General features: G+C 37.5%; 1 protein-coding gene across 1 annotated transcript; it reads left to right on the top strand.

The window, feature by feature from the left end:
- The first annotated feature begins 2,067 nt into the window (after positions 1–2,067).
- Positions 2,068–10,415, top strand: LOC134805062 (argininosuccinate synthase). Its single transcript, XM_063778347.1, has 9 exons — positions 2,068–2,199; positions 2,360–2,465; positions 2,750–2,995; positions 3,144–3,289; positions 4,038–4,159; positions 4,518–4,669; positions 4,960–5,051; positions 9,719–9,867; positions 10,156–10,415. Exons 1-9 carry the CDS (start codon positions 2,135–2,137, stop codon positions 10,317–10,319), a joined length of 1,242 nt encoding a protein of 413 aa, XP_063634417.1. The 5' UTR covers positions 2,068–2,134; the 3' UTR covers positions 10,320–10,415.
- Positions 10,416–21,778: the final 11,363 nt, after the last annotated feature.

The raw sequence follows: 21,778 nt of genomic DNA on the forward strand, positions 1-21,778 counted from the left end.
ACTAGTGATAAATTGATAATTCTCTATAATGGTTACTCTCTAACGATTAAAGTTGTTACTGTCTTGACGTCGCCTTTATTAATGACTTCAAATTGTCTACATTCCAACTTCTGATTGTCTAGGAGTTAATCTTTCACGCACTTGTGCTTATTCATTCTTCCACACTGTATTGTATAGTTGATAAATTACGTTACGACAGTTAGTTCATTTTTAACAAATAAGTATAGAGTACTTTAAAATACTAAATTCCAGACCCGAGTATAGGATTTGGATATGCTAGGGTCCGTTCGTGTGCTTGCTTTTTGCGTAGAATTCGGGCCCAGCCTAAACTCCTCGCTACGGGACTGGCTGGCTAACACTTTGGGCGTCAACCTTGGCACACGGATGGCATTGATGCCCCGGTAATACACCAAACGTGAAAACGTGATATAATGTTGTTAAATTAAGCTCTGATTCTATATTATATTTGAGTTAAGCTTAGAAATAAATAAAGAGTACAGCAATAATAAGAGTATAAAAAAAAATGTATAAGGCAGTGTTGACGGATTATATCACGTAAATCGTGTAATTGCCCTTCGTAATTCTTGCAATTCGTGGTCAAGTGGTAGAAACAGAGAGAGAAACATAGTTTTCTCTGTCGAATTACAATGGCGTCAACGTGAAAGGCTATATTAGGCGCTCAAAAGGTTAATCAATCACTTGAGTACCGGTATTTAATTCGACTAGTCGTATTATATGTAATTGGACGTGTTTACATTATCTTAAATATTTACCGATGTTAATTACTTGCTGGAACCATCTAAATCTAAAACATTTATCAACTGTATGATCAAGGGTAAAATCATAAAACAACTATAGTTTAATTCACATTTATAGACGGTCTATCGCGAATACTATAGGTACTATACTGCACACTATAACTACACCACTACTACTACTATAGTTTATTCGCCGAAAGAGTTTTAACGCCAAGCTTGATGTTCGCTTATGCGTCTTTAGGATGATATGATTTTACTCTTGGTTATACAACTAGTACTAAATTAAGTGCAACAAATTATAAGTACTAGGCTACTGAAATAAATATGCTTAATCAGTCGTATCGTAGTTGAGATGTTTAACCAAAAAAATAGTTAAACAAAAAAAAAGTATAGAATTTAATTCATTTAACATTATATGTTAAACCGATTAAGTTGTACACTTACAATCATGGCATTTTCTAGTAAGTATACCTATCAATATAAAATACTATTTGTTTCCAAATAGATGAATAACATTCACATTTTAATATACATATAACTTAGACAACTTTATAATAGCAACATACTTCATTATCAGTATTAAAGTGTTGAAACGTTTATTAAATTATTTAATCGTCTAATCAGGTGTTTTATTGTTCAGTGAGGTCACCTTGTCTCTGGAGCTGGCTCGGGGTTATCGCGGGTGCTTTGTGACTGCTTAACATTTACTACAGAGCTCAAGCGAGTCCAATGCTTAGTCAACCAGTGCTACTATAGACTCAAGAACGAGATATAGCCCAACCTACGAGTTTGCCTACAGTCTACAAGACGCATAACTGCGTCTTGTAGACATTGCAGTTAGCCCTACATGAAGATCGAAGCTCAATGTACAGTCGACGTCAAAATATGTTTAACACGTTTGCACCTTACTCCTTTGTATTAACACATTCAACACCAAGAACCCGACTGTCGGGTACACTGTTCGTAGCGACTACGCGCTACATACGACGAAACCGTGGCTACGCGCTACGAGCGTAACCCGTAGCACTTAGTGGTATTGAATGTGTTAAGGCAAAAAATGTTACGATATCTTTGATGTCGACTGTACGAATCACATTAAACGTCGGGACGCGGCTTTTATTTTGGGCAAAGAGGAATTTGAACCGTCTGAAGTAGTAGAAGAGTACGAAACACCGTGACGTCTGCGTGATTTAGCGACCACCGACAAATGGGATGTAATTACTGTCGTACAAAAGCTAGTTAATCCGGGATCGCTTTCGCTGGTTCACTAAAGCGTTCGATTCGCATGTGCTCAGCATTTGGTCGTAACAACACCCCAACGCTGGTCGCTCGACTCAGTGTTTACTTACAATCCTCGAAGACCGGACACTTGCAAAATGGCCAAAGATCTCGTAGTCCTCGCATATTCCGGCGGCCTGGATACTAGCTGCATCTTAAAATGGTATACTGCATAACGAATCATATGTAAATTTTCTGCACAGTATTTTTTTAGATGCGTAAATACTTACAACAATTATACCCTGCACTAGACGCAGTGTATAATTCTTATAAAGAAATCTAGTTAGTTTGTACATACTTTCTCTCATCAATTTCCCTTTTAGGTTGATCCAAAAAAATTATGATGTAGTGTGTTATATGGCTGACATCGGCCAAGACGAGGATTTCGGTAAAGCAAAACAAAAGGCGAAAGCCATTGGAGCTAAAGATGTAAGTATATTATTATATTTATTACTGTATTTGAATATAGGTACATACTCTTTTTTTTTTCATAAGAACATAAAGAATATCTTCAATAAGTAATACATTTTATAATTTAGATATGATGTCTGTACTAGTTTCCTATGCTTGCTGTCGTATAAAGGAACTCTTTTGGCTACTTTCATTTTATTAACTAAGTTGCCATTAATCTAGTCGTAAATTAAGTTATATACGTAAGTCACAAGATTAATTATTTAATTATATCCTAAAAATATTAACCCTGCTAATTTAAGTTGATCGTGGAAGACCTACGCAACGAATTCGTGACTAACTACATGCTCCCGGCCATCCAAATGGGACTAGTGTACGAAAGCCGCTACTATCTGGGCACCTCCCTGGCCCGCCCGTGCATTTCCGTGGGCATTGTCAACGCCGCTAAGAAGTTGGGCGCGAAATACGTCTCCCACGGCGCCACGGGCAAGGGAAACGATCAAGTTCGTTTCGAATTGAGTGTGTATTCTCTCTGGCCGGAGGGCAAGGTAAGACTTTCTTCAAGTTAATTTGACATAGTCCTACAAAACATTCTAACCCGAAATAACTATGGTACGGACACTCACTTTGGTGTTTTTTTTAAAGAAAGCTGAAGTTAACTTTGGCAAATGATTTTCTTTACTTTCGTTTGAGTAGATTATCGCTCCGTGGCGTTTACCAGAATTCTACGAGAGGTTCCAAGGGCGCAGTGACCTTATAGAATTCGCCAAGAAGGAAAACATCCCCGTCTCTGCTACGCCGAAAGAGCCTTGGTCTACCGACGAAAACATCATGCATATAAGGTAATAGGCAATATTATATTTACAAGCTTTTATTTAGTTTCATCTGTCCCGTTGTCTGGGCCTCAAATTAAAATCAAACCTTTCAAGTTAAATTTGACCCACTTCCCGGTTTTCTATTGAGCTGAAATTTTGCATACCTACATATTTTATGTAAGTTGGGTGACAATGCAATATTATGGTCCCATCGAGCTGATCCGATGATGGAGACAGGTGGCCATAGGAACTCTGTGATAAAACAGCACAACCTAATTGTGTTAGGGTTTTTAGAATTGTCGCGATGAGTATTAGTTGCCTGTGGAAAGAAAAGTACAGTCAGCGATAAAAGCAACATTTATACCTAAGTATACGAAGTAAGCTTCGTATGTCACTGGCAAACTACCAATTATAATTATACCTATCTCTCGCGTCGAATGATGCGTCTTACTCGTAGCTATGACAGTTAATTTTTATATGGAGTAACTGAGACGTAAAATGTTTGTAGCCAATTCGTGGAAGCTTTGATCATTTATAAATGTAACAATTGTAACATTGTAATAATAAAAATACGGAAAAAACATAATTCTTCAATATTTTTTTAACTAAACCTTACCAAAAGTGACTCGAACAAGTGTCTTAGTGGCCATCATTCTACGCTAGAGGTAGAGAACATTGTTATTTTAAACTTCCGTAATCATAGTAACAGTAGTAGTCCGTCTGTCTGCTTTCAAAGCCCCAAGTGTGTACAGTAAACCTTTCATATCCTATACAGCTATGAATCAGGGGTTCTAGAAGACCCGTCAGCCATCCCTCCCAACGGCATTTATAAGATGACTAGAGACCTCCAGCAGACGGAAGACTACCCGTGCAATATTGACATCAGTTTTGACAAAGGTAAAGCAATTTACTAGAAGAGAAATCCATATCTTGTTTTTTTTTTCTTTGTCACATATCCATAATAGTAATAGGATCTAGACTAATGTACGGTATGGTTCCCTACGATTCGTGATTGATTATGATAATATTGATAATTGACGACGTGTCACGTCACCTAGTACAAAACTAATTAGAAACTTTATTTATTTCTTCTACTCGCCACTAGATGTCGCTCTAAGTCCCAGTTTGAATGCAACATACAGGCTCCAACAATTATAATTTTTCATTGTTTTAATCGTCTTAGTATTCCTTTGTTTTGTGTACAATATAGTATTAAAACTACCGGTCCATATAACACTTCCCTGTTTATTGTCAGGTGTGCCGATCTCCGCCACTATACCTAGCGGTCACGAGAAGGCCCTGGTAGTGACTGATCCCTTGGCTTTGGTCGAAACCCTGAACAAGCTGGGTGGACAACATGGCATCGGCCGGATTGACATCGTCGAAAATAGATTCCTTGGCTTAAAGGTACTGTACCCATTGTACCCAATTACCCATTTCATTAATTTACACCCACTTAATTAACACGTTGGCTGCCATGAGCAACACAGGTGGGATCAAAAGCTCACTTAAATTTCTATTGGGCGTGGGAGCAATACTGTAGGTGTAGTATGGTGGGCAGCCAACGTGTTAAAAAAATATATTATGCCGTATTACTAAAAATCTCGGCATCCTTATCATACACAGACAAGATATTAACTCGGTTTCGGAGCAAGTTTCTGAACTAATGTGTACCAAAAATAAATTATTGTTTGCAGTCTCGAGGGTTGTACGAAACACCGGCTGGCACAATCTTACACGCTTCTCATCTAGACCTCGAAGCTTACTCGCTTGACAGAGAGGTACTGAGGTAAAGTAACAATATCTAGTAACATCGCCTTTGCATCCTTGCAAGTAAATTCCGTCCAACTTACTGCTGTGGCACGACGACCTGAAGTGGATCTTGGTCTCTGACACCAAGGACCGCCATGCTGTCCAAAGCCATTTCTGTCCAGTCAACGGCGCTGAGTTCCATCCAAAGATATATAAAATAATATATTATACATCAATGTTGGTTCGTTACAAACTAACGTACTGAAGGAGTTGCAAAACAGACCTGACAAATTAACAAAAAATAACGTCGGCCAGCCATGTTACCATATAACTGTCGAATTATTGTTATAATTCGAGTTTGCACGTGTATCTACAGTAGCGGAAATATATATAATCTATCATATTTGTGTTTTTATTAAATATTTCTATATGTGATCGACTAAACCTACCTTAACTATTATCATATTAAAGCTCTTTAAATGGAGAGTATAATCATATATTACATTCATATGATATCATAAAAGACACTCGTTTTGCACAAATTTATTTAAAAGTACCTAAAATAACTAAAACGCAAAGTATGGGTAAAAGTGGTTTATTAACAAAAAAAAACAACGAAAATAACAGATTCTTGACTGAAAATCAAAATATATGATTAGTACTTGGTACTGAAACCCTTTGCATCAAGAACAGCTTGGCATCTTCGGGGCAATGATGCAATCAGCTTGGCGAGGAAAGAATTTGGAATGCGTCCCCATTCTTCCTTTAATTGCTCAAATCTTTCATTGATATTTCTTGCTTTTCTTGCACTCACACGACGTCCTAGCTCCTTCCATAGATTTTCTATCGGATTCAAGTCCGGACTTTGACTGGGCTATTCCAAATTCCTCACTCTACGTTTTTTGAACCACTGCTTAACAAGATTCGATGAATGTTTCGGGTCATTATCTTGTTGAAATATAAACGCCCTGCCGAAATTTTGGCGTGCCCAGGGAAGAAAAACATCTTGTAATATTTCTTCATATACTTCCTTTGTCATAATCCCGTTTATTCGATGTAACGGACCAACGCCACTTGCACTGAAACATCCCCATACCATAAGGGAGCCGCCGCCGTGCTTGACTGTAGGGAGCTGGTACTTGGGGTCATAGCGAGCATTGTCGGGGCGTCGTACGTACGTAATTCCATCTGTTCCAAACAGTAAAAACTTGGATTCGTCGCTCCAAATTACCTTTTGCCACATTTCGGCAGTCCAAGAAAGATGTTCTTTCGCATATTTTTTTCTAGCTGTCAGATTCTTCTTGGAAATAAGTGGTTTCTTAGCAGGGCGACGAGCACGAAGTCCACCATCAATCAGACGATTTCTTATAGTACGTACGGTCACAGAAACTGAATCTCCAGCCGATATTTCTCGCATAATGTCGCTCGCCGTGAATCGTGGATTGTCTCTGGCTAATCTCAAAATGTTGCGGTCAACCAAATGTGATGTGCAGCGTGGGCGACCAGGTTTGTTGGGTTTTTTTACACATCCGTGAAGCTTTTCGCGTTTTAAAACCTTCGATATAGTCGACTGATGAAGTTGAAATTGCTTAACCAGCGTCGATTGCGTTAAGCCATTTTTGTACCCCATTACAATTGCTTCTTTTATAGCTACTGATAAGTTTTTATTTCCACGAGGTCTCCCCATGACGGAACTGATAATTCTTCAAATCAAATCAAATCAAAATCAAAATTATTTATTCAATCAAAATCAAAATTATTTATTCAATCAAGAGTAAATTACAGATAACATTATAGTATTTAGTACCTCTTTTTAAGTAAATTATTACCTGTGTTAAGAGGTACTGCTCTTCTCTTATTTTAACAATAACTCTTAATTATATTACAATAAAATCTAATGAAATACAAACTAACATAACGTATTCTCTTGAAATAATATATAAAACATGAGTTCGGTATCTATGATCTATGTATGATGTATGTTCTTTCCTTTTCGTATTTATGTGCATTGGATGTATGTATATAAGTAAATTTATTCAATTTCAGCAATGTTTAGTAATATGTTTTCTATATTAAGGTATGTTTTCGACTTAATCCAGTCCATTATATATTTTTTGCATTCATAATAAGGTAAATGGTAAATGTTTATTTGTTTATTGATGAAGTTATACAATTTATTCGATCTAGTGGTGTATTGTCTACTCGCAAAGGTAGTGTTAATAGACGTGGTTGGTAAAATATTATCTTTTCTTCTTCTATTTTGTACAATGGATTGAAAATGCAAAGATTTGTGCCGTCTTAAAGTGGTAAAAAGAATGTATAGTTTTCTAACAGATAAAACGTCGGATAGCTTATACAGGTCTATGGTAGGGTATCTAAAAGGCTTGAAATGAATTACTTTTAATAGAGATCTTTGAGCTCTTTCAAGTTCTAGAAATTTCATTTTTGTGGCGCCTCCCCAAACTGGTATACAATAAGTAAGGATAGATTGAGCTAGGGTTAAATATATCTGCTTCAGTAGGTTTTTGGAGGCTATGTGTCTCAGGTTTTTAAAGATCCAAATTAGTTTTCTGGTACGGGACATTATTAGCTCAGTGTGCAAATGCCAGGTGAGTCGTTGGTCAACTAAAATACCAAGATATTTAGTATTATCTACTTTCGAAATAGAAGGACAGGAACAATTTTGTGGATTAATGCATGTATGGATTTTGATTCTGAAATCATTACTTGGTTGAGAACTTTTATAGTTTGTGAAGCAGATATAATTGGTTTTAGCTGTATTAAGTGTAAGTAAGTGAGAGTTAAGCCAGTGAGCTACTATGGATAGATCTTGTTCTGCATGATTTTTAGCATTTGCCCATGTCTCTCCGGAAAAAACAATAGCGGTATCATCTGCATAGGAAACAATATGACCATTTTTTATTTGTATATCACAGAGTCCGTTTATATAAATAAGGAATAAGGTTGGTCCAAGCACGCTACCCTGGGGCACACCAAACGTTATATTGGATTCCTCACTGATGTGGTTTCCTATTTTAACTCTTTGTGTGCGGTTTTGGAGATAATTTTCTAGTAGCTTCAGTGGGATGTCTCTTATGCCTATGTTTTCTAAAGTATTGATAAGAGAGGGAATAGAAACGGTATCAAAAGCTTTTTTAAGATCTAAGAACACTGTTAAGCATTTTTGATTATTGTCAATTTTATTTACTATCAAAGAAGAAAGATTTGTTACCGCATCTTCGGTTGACATAGCTTTCCTAAAACCATATTGTGAGTTTGAAAGGATATTGAACTTCTCGAGGTAATTTATAAGTCTGTTGTTAAGGAGTTTCTCTAAAATTTTTGAAATAGCTGGTAATACTGAAATTGGCCTGTAATTGGATGCTTCGTCTCTGCTCCCGCTTTTGTATACGGGTGTTATAATTGCTTTCTTTAGATCATTTGGGAAAATACCGTTACTAAAACATAGATTGAATAGGTGAGAGAGAACGGGTACAATAAAGCTGCTAGCCATTTTGAGGAATTTTGCGGAGATGTTATCCCAGCCAGGGGCACTATCGGCTTTTAGGCTCATTAAAATGGTATGAACTTCCTTAGTATCAGTTTCCAGTAACACAAAAGAAGATAATAGGGGATTTGAGGGTTGGTTGGCTGTATGAGGTTGATGGGTCATGTTTGTTAAGATATTTTCAGCTAGTGATTTCCCAACATCAGAGAAATAGTTATTAACAGCATTTACAGATTCAAGAGGGGTATTTTTAATGTCTAACAATTCATTATTTTCGGACTTGTTAGGTTTTCGGTTTGTGATATTGTTTATTGTATTCCATAAGTTTTTCGGGTTTTTAATGTGTTTTGTTAACTGTTCTTTATCATATGCACGTTTTAATTTTTTAATTAGGTTGTTGCAGAAATTGCGATATCTCCTGTATGTTATTTTTAATATTATATTATCAGGCTCCGAGCGCAGTTTCATTTGCATTTTATTTCTATTTCTTATGCATCTTAGCATTCCTTTTGTTATCCATGGTTTTATAGTGCGATTTTTTTGAGAGATATTAGTGGTAATGGTATTTTCATTTAGGCAATTTCTTATTTTATTAATTAATATTTCGGTCAATTTGTTGGGATCTGTGTAAGTGCATAGGTTTGAGAGATTTTCTTTTTCTAACTTAGAAAGCGCATTATCGAAATCAATAATTGTTTTTGTTTTTGGACAGTAATTAGAATTATTTATTTTTGTTAATTTTAGGAATATCATGCAATGATCTGTTATAGATGTATTTAATACTAGGACAGTGGCACATGTTTTACGTTTATCAATTTTTAACATAAAATGGTCAAGACAATTGTTCTCTCTAGTAGGAAGTAAATGGCCTGGAAGTAAACCATGCGTCGATAACATATTCAAATAGCTAAGCCTATTCGTACGTTCATGGGATTGCTCATTAAGTTTATGTATTATGTTTATATTTATATCCCCAGTTATAACTATATTTTTAGACGTTTGTATAGTTTCTATATGATTATTGAGGGAACTTATGAAGCTGTCTGCAATTCTTACAAATATTGTTACGAATTAACACGATATTCTGTTTTTTATCGACTTATATACTACAAGTGACGGACGTCTTGTTCCAGAAATACGAATTCAAATAGATTTGATATTTTTTTCCGCTACTGTATGCTTTTCTCGTTCAACAGATTAAAGAAATACCTCCAAGACAAGATGGCCGACTTCGTTTACAACGGATTTTGGTTTTCGCCTGAAGCGACTTATACTTCACGGTGTCTGCAGATGTCACAAGAGACCGTAACCGGCACGGTCACCGTCAGACTGTTCAAAGGAAATGGTAAGATTTATGACAACGAGTACCTATGTACACAATGAGTCAACGACTGTAGGAGTAAATTAATTAAAAGGTTTAACTTCCATACAATGCCGCGTGTCTTATTATTATTGTCGTGGACGGCGCTATTTTATTGCGTTTACTATACTTACTGCTATATAATAACTTGGAAAAGTAAAACTAGACTTACCTGACCGCTGTCTGTGACAGACATTGAAGTCATTTTAAGCCATCAACACTAGATGACGTGGTTGATGAATAAAATGTTAAATAATTTGTTTCCTGTTCCAGTGACAATACTAGCCCGCAAAAGTGCAACCAGCTTGTATAATAAAGAGTTGGTTTCAATGGACGTCGCCGGCGGATTCTCTCCGGGCGACAGCACCGGTTTTATCAACATAAACGCCTTGAGATTGAAGGAATACTCTCGGTTTACCGCCCAAACTAAACTTTAATCTCACAACTACCGCACCACGCAACGAAATATATGTATGTACATTGAAAAATCTAATTGTTCACAACATTTAATTAATAAATAACATCCAGAACATTGATTGACTTTTAAATTGATTAAGAGTTGTGGCAATACAAGTGCCTGGCAACATTCACTTATGCTAAAACATCAATAAAGAATATCAAATTAGCAATAGTTAGGATTCAGGTACAAAGTAAGTGAAAAATTAAAAATAGGTAGGAATATAGGATGACCTGAATTCAAAAATCGGCCATTTTTGAATTCCGATCGCTCGATTTCGGCACTCGATAATCGGTGGAAAACGGAGAAATGCTAATTTTTGAAATACGAGCGATAGAAATTGCGAATCGAATGGTATTGACCACTCGTTTTCAATTCTATTAGTAGAATTTAAATGCCTAGTAGCGGAGATATTATTGAACGAAATACACGAAATCCAGCGGTCGAAATTCAAAAATCGGGCCCCTGACAAGAGAGGTCTCCAAATTACTCCAAATCAGAGCAATTTTAGTAATAATATAAGTAAATAATATATAACCTATGATATTTTATATGTAGATGTGTTATACACGTTCCAAAATTGAAGCACTCACCTCGTGTCATGTGTACGAGTTTGTCTCAGTCTGCCTGACGCAAGCGCGAAGGTGTACACCGGTTAATACTTTTCCACAAATAACGTGTATTAAGCAACAAAATGCTGACCTGCGTTATGTTGAAATGCTCAAATTATCCGCGGAAGCGCAAAAAAATTGACGGCGTCACATATCATTGGTAAGTAAAAGCTGAAATAACCCGTTTTTCTTCGGTTTAATCTTGAATTAAATAAACCCAGCCGCCATTTTCGCCGGCTGACAGAACGAGATAAGTTTATGTTCTCATCAGCGAGAATGACAAGGACGCACCAACTGCGTACATAGATTATCATAGCAGACGCGTCATGGTAAGTTGCATTCGTTGTTTGGTGCTTGTCGTACAAATAAAAGAAATATACTTAAATTTCAATTTTAATATTGAAGTTTTTTACTGCCATACTATTGTCCGGGTCGCGTCAATTAAGTAAATAGGATATTGCTGTTTATACAAAGATTACTACAAAATTAGTATTTATTGTCAGGCATTTCATTTTCTCACACAGTAACAATTATTAATAACATAAAATTGTTAGTAAAATAAAGGATTTTGTTGTTATTGAGTTTGCTTTTTGTCAAAATGTTTCTATAGTATAAGAAAAATGATGAATAAAGAGTATAATATAATATCTTTTATTTACATAACTAAATATGAAAACTTTTTACTTCGGTAGCGAGTACATTATTACATACAACTGCATTAAAATGATTTGCACCTTCTGTCAAACATCTTAGTCTTTGATATATTTTTTTCTTAATAAGTTTTACGCTTCGCGCCTTATTCACTGTTTGCCGTCGTGTTATGGTGGTATCACTGATTTACCAAATTCACGCGCAAGTGACAAACTAGCCGTCTCTTTTTTGGTTAGGTATTCTTTTAATTGTGCCGTCTCTTTTACGCATTTGCGTATGAAGTTGTAAACAAATTGTAACTAATGCTGCCGTGTCGTTGGCAGCATTGGTTGGCATCATTTTTTTCGCTTGATATGTTAGTGTATGGCTTATCTACATATAAAATATCATAGTATATAACCATCAGTTTCTGTACTAGTTTATCTAAATAAAAAACAGCATCCTCGTGACAAAACTCACACATTTCTGGTCAGGTTTTATAAAAGATATCTCTTGCGTTAGTACAACAAATTAATTATTTTTCCATATGTATGAGCACAACCACTTTTTCCTAAATTCGATGCATTCTAATAGAAGGTAAATATTTAAAGCAAGCTGCATATTTATATAGTATATAAAATCGAAATATCATAAGTATAAGTTGGTATAACTATAAGAACATGTAAATTACCAATAAACTTGTTGTTGCTCCATTTAAAAAATAAATACCACTAACCAGTTCAATATGAGCTGTCTGTAAACAGAAAACTAGGTACCGTTAATTACCTTTCAACTAGGTTTTTTTATTGACACAAATTTGGACATTGACTGTTATCAATCACAAGTACAATAATAGGTACACAGAGCACTTAAACTAGAGGGACAGATACGAGTAAGGTATCCTCACTACTATTATAATATTAAACAGCCATCTTAATATTAGGCCCTAAAGATCTTGCTGAAGTCATATCTCATAATTTTACGTCCCTTAACAACTATCCAATACTTGTCTGCTCTTCTACGCCACTCTTATAATTATGGGTCCACTGCTAATGCTATCCACGATATCTGACCACCTAGTCGATAGTCTCCATCTCCACTCTTTAACCACCTTAGCTACCATTATACATTTCCCACCGTTCCTTCTGGCCAAGAGTCTGCCCACCTGCAGTCTGCACTTGGACTGGGTGTTGCTACGACCGGTACTTTCGCACGACATCGGTTTCCCAATTACGTTTACGAGTTGTTGAGTTATAAGGACATTTTTGCCCTTAAGTTTTTATTTGGTACTTACGAGCAAGTAGGTACACAGTATACACACCATAATATCCCTGCATCCTTAAATCAGTAAGCAATTATTACTAATCATCGATCTAAATTGTAAATAGCGATGTTTTCTTTTTTGTTATTCATTGCCTTAATACGGACAATATTAGAAACGAGTAGATAAACGGATCAACGTATGTTTTAATCATTATTTTAACTAATAGGTACCTATCCTTCAACAATTTCCTACGTTAGCCTTCAAATTTAGTCTTAGCTATACCTATAATTCAAAATCCTAATTCCATCAAATCTACCAAAGAGTAGGTAGCCTTTGAAATTTTATAATTATTTTTATATTGGATACTCAAGACTTAGATAAGTAATTTTACTTTTGGCTGAATTGGCCGCGTAACTCTAAATGTGGACACAAGTTTTTACGGAAGAACTGGTAACACTGATAACCACTTCTCCCAGTATTAAGTTCCTCTGCAATGTCGTCCCAGTTTCGGAAGTTGTGACGTTGGGCTATAATTTCCATCGCTCGGGCTTCAATTAGAGTCCATTCGCCGTTATTGATGCTTGGGTGAAGGAACCATTTCCAATGCGTTCGGCATTCTTCGGGTGTCCGCTTAGCAATCAGCACACTCGCCACCTTAACCCAATCATACTCTTGAATCTGGTCTAGTGGAAGTGCTACTTGCCTCAAGGTTTTTTTGTTCACATCCATGATTTCTTGGTCAATGTCACAAATTTTGTTTTCAATGGATTGTGCAATAACTCTGCCCTTCTTAAGTAATCTCGATTTCTTCTGTTGCAACTCCTTCGTCTTCATTGATCTCGAAAAGTCTCTTATTACAGTACCAAGTCTTCGTTTCTCTGGCCTTGTCCACTCTGTTCTTGACGACTCGTCTCCTACTAAATATTCCGACTGTATTGCGTTTTCATCTGAAGCTTCCATTCCTATGTTAACGCTGATATCGTCTTCAAAATATTGAGAAATATTTAGGTTGGGATTTCTTACACATGGCCGGTCGTAAGTATTATCTACGTCTACAGAACCCAATGGAATTCCCTTTCTGTTCATTCCTGATGTTCTCTCTTGTGGGATTACCTCTCCCTTGTTAACGTTGTTGATATCAATATTGACATCTTTTTCTCCCTCATGTTTATGTGCGTCCAGATAATTGTTACCTCCTTCCACTGTTTCAACACCAGTCTCGTCCTCTATATTCTGCAACAGTGTCAATTTAGTGTTAAGTTCCTCTTTTAATGATTTTAATTCTAATTTATTATACTTTAGCATGCTCGAGACTATTACTTGCAAATTCTTAGCAACCGTTTCTTCAAGTTCAGTAGTTAGCAATACGATTTGATTCAATGATGATATTTCATCATTAGAATTATGTATCGACGGTGACAGCACCTTCGAAACCCTGCGAGTTGGAGCTTGAGAATCAGGGCTCGATGATCCAGACAAATCTGAGCCTTGAATAAATTTTAAATGTTGAATAAAATACCCAAACAGTTGGCCGTTGTTACGCGGCCAGTATTGGCCGATATCACCGTTGCTCGTCGGCTGTAGCTCCACTGGACTATTAGACGTAGGGCGTTCCAATTCATTTTGAGCTATAGTGGCATGTATTCGATTTGTAACAGGTACTATATTCGGCCTAAACACTGGTAAGCGGTACGGGTGAGTATTTTGTTGGGGTTCAGTTGGGAAAGGAGTTCCCCTTACCGGAAAATAAGCATCTGGAGAATTGGAGACTAAAGGTGGTGACACTCCAAAGCTACCACTTTGAAGTGGTTGTGAGCCGCTTGTTCCAGCATCTGCGGCAATGCGGATGGATCTTGAAGGAGCCTGATTCACCGCAGGCGTCTCGTCCCCATTTGCAACCTCAGAAGTAAGATCCTTAGCTTCATCACTTTTCTTAGTCGTATTACTTGGGGTAACAGATATCAATTCCGGGGCTGCCTGGATTGCCCGTGTGCTTAGAGATGTGACCGGTCTGTCAGTAATAGTGGCAAAGCGTAAGATCTCCTCGGCTACTATTAGCTCACGGGCCTCGCGGGAAGGTGGGTTGGTCCAAGACAAAGACTCAGTGTGCTCTTTGTCCATATCTTGTCCTGGGAAAATGCTTTCCTCAGCACTTAATTCAAATTTAGACAGCTGTAGGCGCGCCAAATCTCTTAAAATATCATTCTCAGTTTCTGAATCTAATATTTTCTTGATATTTTTTTTTAACAAAAACAACACTGGCATTAACTGAGTGTGTTCTGCCCATTTCAGATAAAAATCAATAGGTACTTTCCATCCTAGGATACCGGCTAGAGCCTAGGTATCCCAACATAAGTAATATCTAAAAAATCAATACTCGATCGGACACGTTCGGCTAAGGTGCGTAATCCTTTTAACGCATATTGTGTCTTGTATTCGCACTATAATGCAATGCTAATATTAGTAATTAATAATGCCGATGCAGGACAGTGAGAACCTAAACATAGGTCCTTTCCCGCTATTAACGAGAGAACTTCGGCACTTTTTACTTGGCCTTTCGTCAAATTACACAGCTCTTTCTTTCAAGCTAAATACCGCCATGTAAAACCGCTAAATCTCCGCTAAAAATACTACCTTTCCTTACCTAGGTACTTCTAGCTTAAAAATATTTCACTCCGGACCACTACCGCAACCAATAAAAGAAATAGAAAACCCAATTTTAAAGGAAAAAAATAATAATGTAAACTACCTAGTCTTATTTAGTTGTTATGTAATTATCTACTATGGTCGCAATAAATGCTTTTGTATGGTCTTTGTTTTCTCTCTGGGTTGGAAGGTCAGATGGTAGTCGCTTTCGTAAAAACTAGTGCCTACGTCAATTTTCGGGATTTGTTGCCAAGCGGACCCCAGGTTCCCATGAGCCGTGGCAGAAAAAAAACAGGATAACGCGAGGAAGATGATGAGTGTAATGTTATAATATGTTATGTTAGCCTCTAGGTGCGCACCTGTGCCTGTTCATAGAGTAATATAAGTAAAGAAAGAGTGGTAACTCCACACATCAGTATTCTTACCAAAACGCGCGTTATTTCGTAGTCGACATCTAACGTCAAGTAGTGGAACTATCAGGCCCCAATTTCACATCGGTGACAGGTGCGACGAATTGTAAAATCACTGTTGCTGACGTCACAGGCATCCATGGGCTACGATTACCACTTACCATCGGGCGGGCCGTACTCCTGTTTGCCACCATCATTGTATTATTTAAAAAAACTTTATTATATCGGATAAAAACAGATATTTCTCCTGCGAAGTTTCTGACAATTGTCAAAGATTTAGAAGAATTGTAGGTAATTCTTGACAGGTAATGAGTTATATGTCGGAATTTCGTGACAATTGTAGTGTTTCTTGTGACAATTGTCATAAACTTAGCAAGAGAAATATCTGTTTTTTTCCGATATCATAAAGTTTTTTTTAATAATACAATGATGGTGGCAAACAGGAATACGGCCCGCCCGATGGTAAGCGGTAACCGTAGCCCATGGATGCCTGTGACGTCAGCAACAGTGATTTTACAATTCGTCGCACCTGTCACGTTGGTGAAACAGGGGCCAGTACTCTATGGCCTGTTGTACTTAGCAGTGGTCGGACCGGGTGAGTTACTAAATGCTCTAAGCTAAGGGGTGAGCTATTTACCTTATAACATATTATAACTTTATAAGGCAAATAGCTCACCCTTTTCGAGCTCAGGTACTTAGAGTATCTTTTTAGTAGTTTGCGCTGTGCCCTTAAATTACAAGGTCCGGTCTGTATTTATGAGAGCAATGAAGATGTTTGAGTTTGAATACATTTTACAATTTTCGTTTTGTTTCAGTTTAAATTGCAACATTCTAATGAATGTAGATCTAGACACATGTCTCTGTTTATTAAGTTATTAATGGTGGATAGTCTGATTCGCTATTTTTGGTGCTGACTGTACCTCCAGTCAACGTGCACATCCAAAGAGAATGGGGTTGGCAACTGTCAAAGGTTTGTCTAGATGGCGCCATCATAGCTTGCCCCTTTTTCTATGAGATTTGGCTTAAAGAGCTGGCATCCAGGGTATTACAAAAACAAAAATTTGACACAATTCTAGGGATTGACGGGGCAAGCTATGATGGCGCCATCTGCTAAAAACTTCCACCGGCCAACCCCATTAAATCACTACGTTGCACATCAAAGATAATTAGGGCGAGCGAAGCGAGCCCTATAACTATTCGACAAACTATATATGCATTCTTGTGGTACACTTTACGGAAAAACCGGGCAAGTGCGAGTCGGACTCGCGCACGAAGGGTTCCGTACCATAATGCAAAAAAAAAAACAAAAAAAAGCAAAAAAAAAACGGTCACCCATCCAAATACTGACCACTCCCGACGTTGCTTAACTTTGGTCAAAAATCACGTTTGTTGTATGGGAGCCCCATTTAAATCTTTATTTTATTCTGTTTTTAGTATTTGTTGTTATAGCGGCAACAGAAATACATCATCTGTGAAAATTTCAACTGTCTAGCTATCACGGTTCGTGAGATACAGCCTGGTGACAGACGGACGGACGGACGGACGGACGGACGGACGGACGGACGGACAGCGAAGTCTTAGTAATAGGGTCCCGTTTTACCCTTTGGGTACGGAACCCTAAAAAACTATCGCACTTATAGGTTTGAAATTTAACACAGTAATTTAAATTCATGTCTAGATGTGTTATCAAACATAAAAATATCATTTTATAAACCTAAAAAAATAAAATAAAGGAATAACACTTTGTATTACTACTAGCGCCATCTGTTGGCAAAACAATGAATTAACATTCGTGCTAAACACAATTATTTAGTAGTTATAGTTCGTTTTTTTTAGCATTAGAAAGAACTTGAAAGAAGGTAAGCGATCATGGCATGTATTTTAATTGAAAAACGCTTTTTAAAAATCAGTAACTATTACTTATGAAAGCAGAAGAATATAAATGATCGTATTAGATTCATAATTGTTACATATTTGCCGTAACTTATTTTTAAAACGTGTTTTTCAATTAAAAGACACATCAAGATTGTAAGTTTACCTTATTTCTAATGCTAAAAAAAACGAACTATAGTAGTAAATAAATAAATAAATAAATATTGGACATTCTTACATGAATTGACTAAGCCCCACAGTAAGCTCAAGAAGCCTTGTGTTGTGGATACTCAGACAATACGATACCTACCTATGTGGGGTTTTCAATTTCAATAATGTTGATGGCGCTTACGCCAATACAAACGTGGGTTAAAATTTTGGATTCAACCCACCTCGCTTCGCTTGGTTTGATTCCCAATTTAGCAATTAAGTTTCTGTGAATATACCTACTAGAACAATCATAGTATATTCACTGCGGAGGTCAATTTACTCGTATGTTCTGTGACGCTGATGAACTGATCAGTCATGTTGTTTTAGCAAACCTAAATCGGGTATTTTCAGTTAGAGAAACAGTTTTGGCGCCATTCATTTATTACGTAAGACGATTTTGGGGTGGAGGGGGGTCGAACAAGGGGACGGGAGGGGGTTTTCATAGTTCTTACGTAAGATCACAAAGATGCAATATTATTTAATTTCTATGAAATTATGACGTTTAAAATAATACTTCGACACTCTATCTATGCTATCAAACACGGTGCAAACTGCAGAGTTAAGGGTGGTTAAGGCGTATCCAGATTAGTCAATTTTTCGCCAATCTGATTCAATTGCCTGATCGAATCAGGAGGTGCGGATGCAAATACCATTAATTTCTGATGAAATCAACCGATTTGATCAGTCCCGTCTGGATAACACTTTAGCTTAAACGAGCTCAAGTACCTTTGTACAGGTACAAATAAACATTCATAAAAATATTTTTTTGAAAATAAATTATATTGGTGGGAGGGGGAAGGGGTCAGCCTATTCTTATTATTTCTTACATAGGGGTGGGAGGGGGTCAAAAACTGGCAAAAATTGTCTTACGTAATCAATGAAAGGCGCCTTTAGTGTTACTATACAGGGTGGAAAGGCACGACGATCCTTCCCAGAAGTATTAGGTCGTTTAAGTGATACAGAGACTATTGGTAATGGTAAGAATCGTTAATTGAGTAAAAAATTAAAATTGCAAAAATACTACTTTTTAACTGTGGTGATAACCCTATAGCATGTGCACATGACGGCTAGATTAAGGATCTCCGTCGGGAAAGCTCGGGACTTTACACTTTTTTCCGATCGTTGACAGTATCGCAATGATGTATGAATGACGCATAAATGTCAAATAAATCAAATGCATGCAAAAATATTACAAACAATTTTATTACTTTCTTAGATAATTACTTTTTTCCAATATTTAATACTATCTTCTTTTCACATACGGTGTTCAAATGTACCTCCGTGTATTACAACGCCGCCGCAGCCCGTACCCGAGTATGTCGATGCACATGCGATATAGTGTATGCTCTTCGTCATTTATCCTCCGCAGAAAGCACCAATTAGCCTTTGTCTCATTTCGTCCGCAGTTTCACATTCCGTTTGGTTTGGTACACCATATCTTTTACACAGCCCCACAAATTTAAATAGCCACGAGCATCTAACATTTTTATTTGAAGAATATGACATTCAATAAGTATAGTTCAATGAAAATTTAATTTCAAACATCAGACGTCTTGTCTATTTCCTACCACGCAAGAAGGTTTGTTAGTTTGGTATTGAAGAAGTATTTATTCTTGATTTATTCTTAGTATTTCATTTTTGCAAGTTCATTTGGTGCAACTAACACAACCTACATGTAATTTTTTATTATTTTAAATAGTTTCCAATTATTCGAAAATAATTTTGTGAAACGTGTTAAGAAACTAAAACCTTTTTATCAGTCAAGGAAACCAGAGATATTTATAAGACGATTGCGTACTTTTGAGTGGTTGTCAATGTCACCATTTGAACTGTCGTTGTAAACAATGTTGTGGTTAGTATTATTAATATTAAGGAATAACATAACTATTTCATTCAAGTATTGAACAAGTGGAACCACTAAGAAAGCGAAAATCCTGCAATGATTCTTACCGTGCTGTAAGCAGACCTAAAAATGGTTAGATGGCAACAAATTAGCATAATTTCCTGTCGAATACTGATTGTTTACAAGTAAGTTCATTGACCCTGTCACCTGTTAGGGTTAGAACAAAGTAGTTTTTTGCGTGGATGTTTAAAAGGTCATAATTTAGAAACGGTTGCCCATATTAACATAGTTTCTATGGAGAAAATATAGAGCTTAGGCTAAACTATCTCCCATTTCCGGAAAGGATCGTCGTGCCTTTCCACCCTGTATAATATTGCTTGGAACTGCTAAAATTATAAATAAAGATACGAGTAAGCATATTAATACGAACTTCAGTGACTTAGGGCCGATACAGACGGACTACAATCCGACTTCAACTTGTATGGGAACTGCACGCCGACTGCACGCCAATTGCAACGTCGGCGTGTAGTTCAGCAAAATGACCCAGAACCCTGGCAGTACCAAGTGGAACTCAGGTTTGGTGTAACAAAGGCACATTATGGTTTGGTCATCCGACTCATCTTGATGAGCACTTAGGAGAGTAGTATCCAAGATAGAGCTGATGCCGAACCCTGGCAGTACCTAGTGGAGCTCGGGTTTGGTGCAACATACATAGACACACGCTGTTTTGGAAATCCGACTAGTCAAGATGATCACTGGGTACACCAGTACCCAAGATAGCTGATGCTGAACCCTGACAGTGCCTAATGGAGCTCGGGTTTTATACAACATAGGCACACGCTGTTGTGGTCATGCAACTCGTCTTGATGATTACTTAGGAAAGTAGTACCCAAGATAGAGCTGATGCTGAACCCTGGCTGTACCTAGTGGAACTCAGGTTTGGTGCAACATAGGCACACGCTGTTTTGGACATGAGACTCGTCATGATGAGCACTTGGAAGAGCAGTACCCAAGATAGAGCTGATGCTGAACCCTGGCAGTACCTAGTGGAACTCAGATTTGTTGCAATATAGGCACACGCTGTTTTGGTCATCCGACTCGTCTTGATGAGCACTTAGGAGAGTAGTACCCTAGATAAAGTTGATGTTGAACCCTAGCTGTACCTAGTGGAACTCAGGTTTGGTGCAACATAGGCACACGCTGTTTTGGTTATCCGACTCGTCTTGATGAGCACTTAGGAGATTAGTACCCAAGATAAAGCTGATGCTAAACCCTGGCTGTACCTAGTGGAACTCAGGTTTGGTGCAACATAGGCACACGCTGTTTTGGTCATCTGACACGTCTTAATGAGCATTTGGAAGAGCAGTACCCAAGATAGAGCTGATACTGAACCCTGGCTGTACCTAGTGGAACTGTGTGTGTTTGTTTATGTGCGGAGTGCTCAATTGTGTGGAGTGGACGCAAAAATAAATTCAAGGACATTGGCTCGCTGACCCAACATTATGTAGGAAAGCCAGTTGGGTTCCTTACAAAAAGTACTGGGCGACCTTGTAGGCTGTAATAAGTACTTATGAAATTGTATATTACGTGTGGATGATATTGGCAATTTGATTTTGTCGTCTGGACACGTTTTCAATGGACAAAGTAAAAGCTGTAACACTAACAGACAGGCGTACCGGATAGCAACCGGGGTTCGGTTAGTAGGTATATTTCTTTCTTGCTCTCACTTATAGTTGAGTTATTACGTTCCCTCTCGATCGAACATGAAACAAGCCTCAGATTGGATCAAAATGGCGGTCCGGTACGTTTAGGTAGAAAAACTCCGCGAGCCCTTACAAAGCTCTGCTTTTTGCTAGTATATAACCACTATGTCACATGGGCTGCGCCGTCTGCAAGCGCCAGCACTTGGACGCTGGCATACGACCGGGGCGCGAGCGCGTCATGGGTCTCGAG

Source organism: Cydia splendana, chromosome Z (assembly GCF_910591565.1).
Source record: "Cydia splendana chromosome Z, ilCydSple1.2, whole genome shotgun sequence".
Taxonomy (NCBI): Eukaryota; Metazoa; Arthropoda; class Insecta; order Lepidoptera; family Tortricidae; genus Cydia; species Cydia splendana.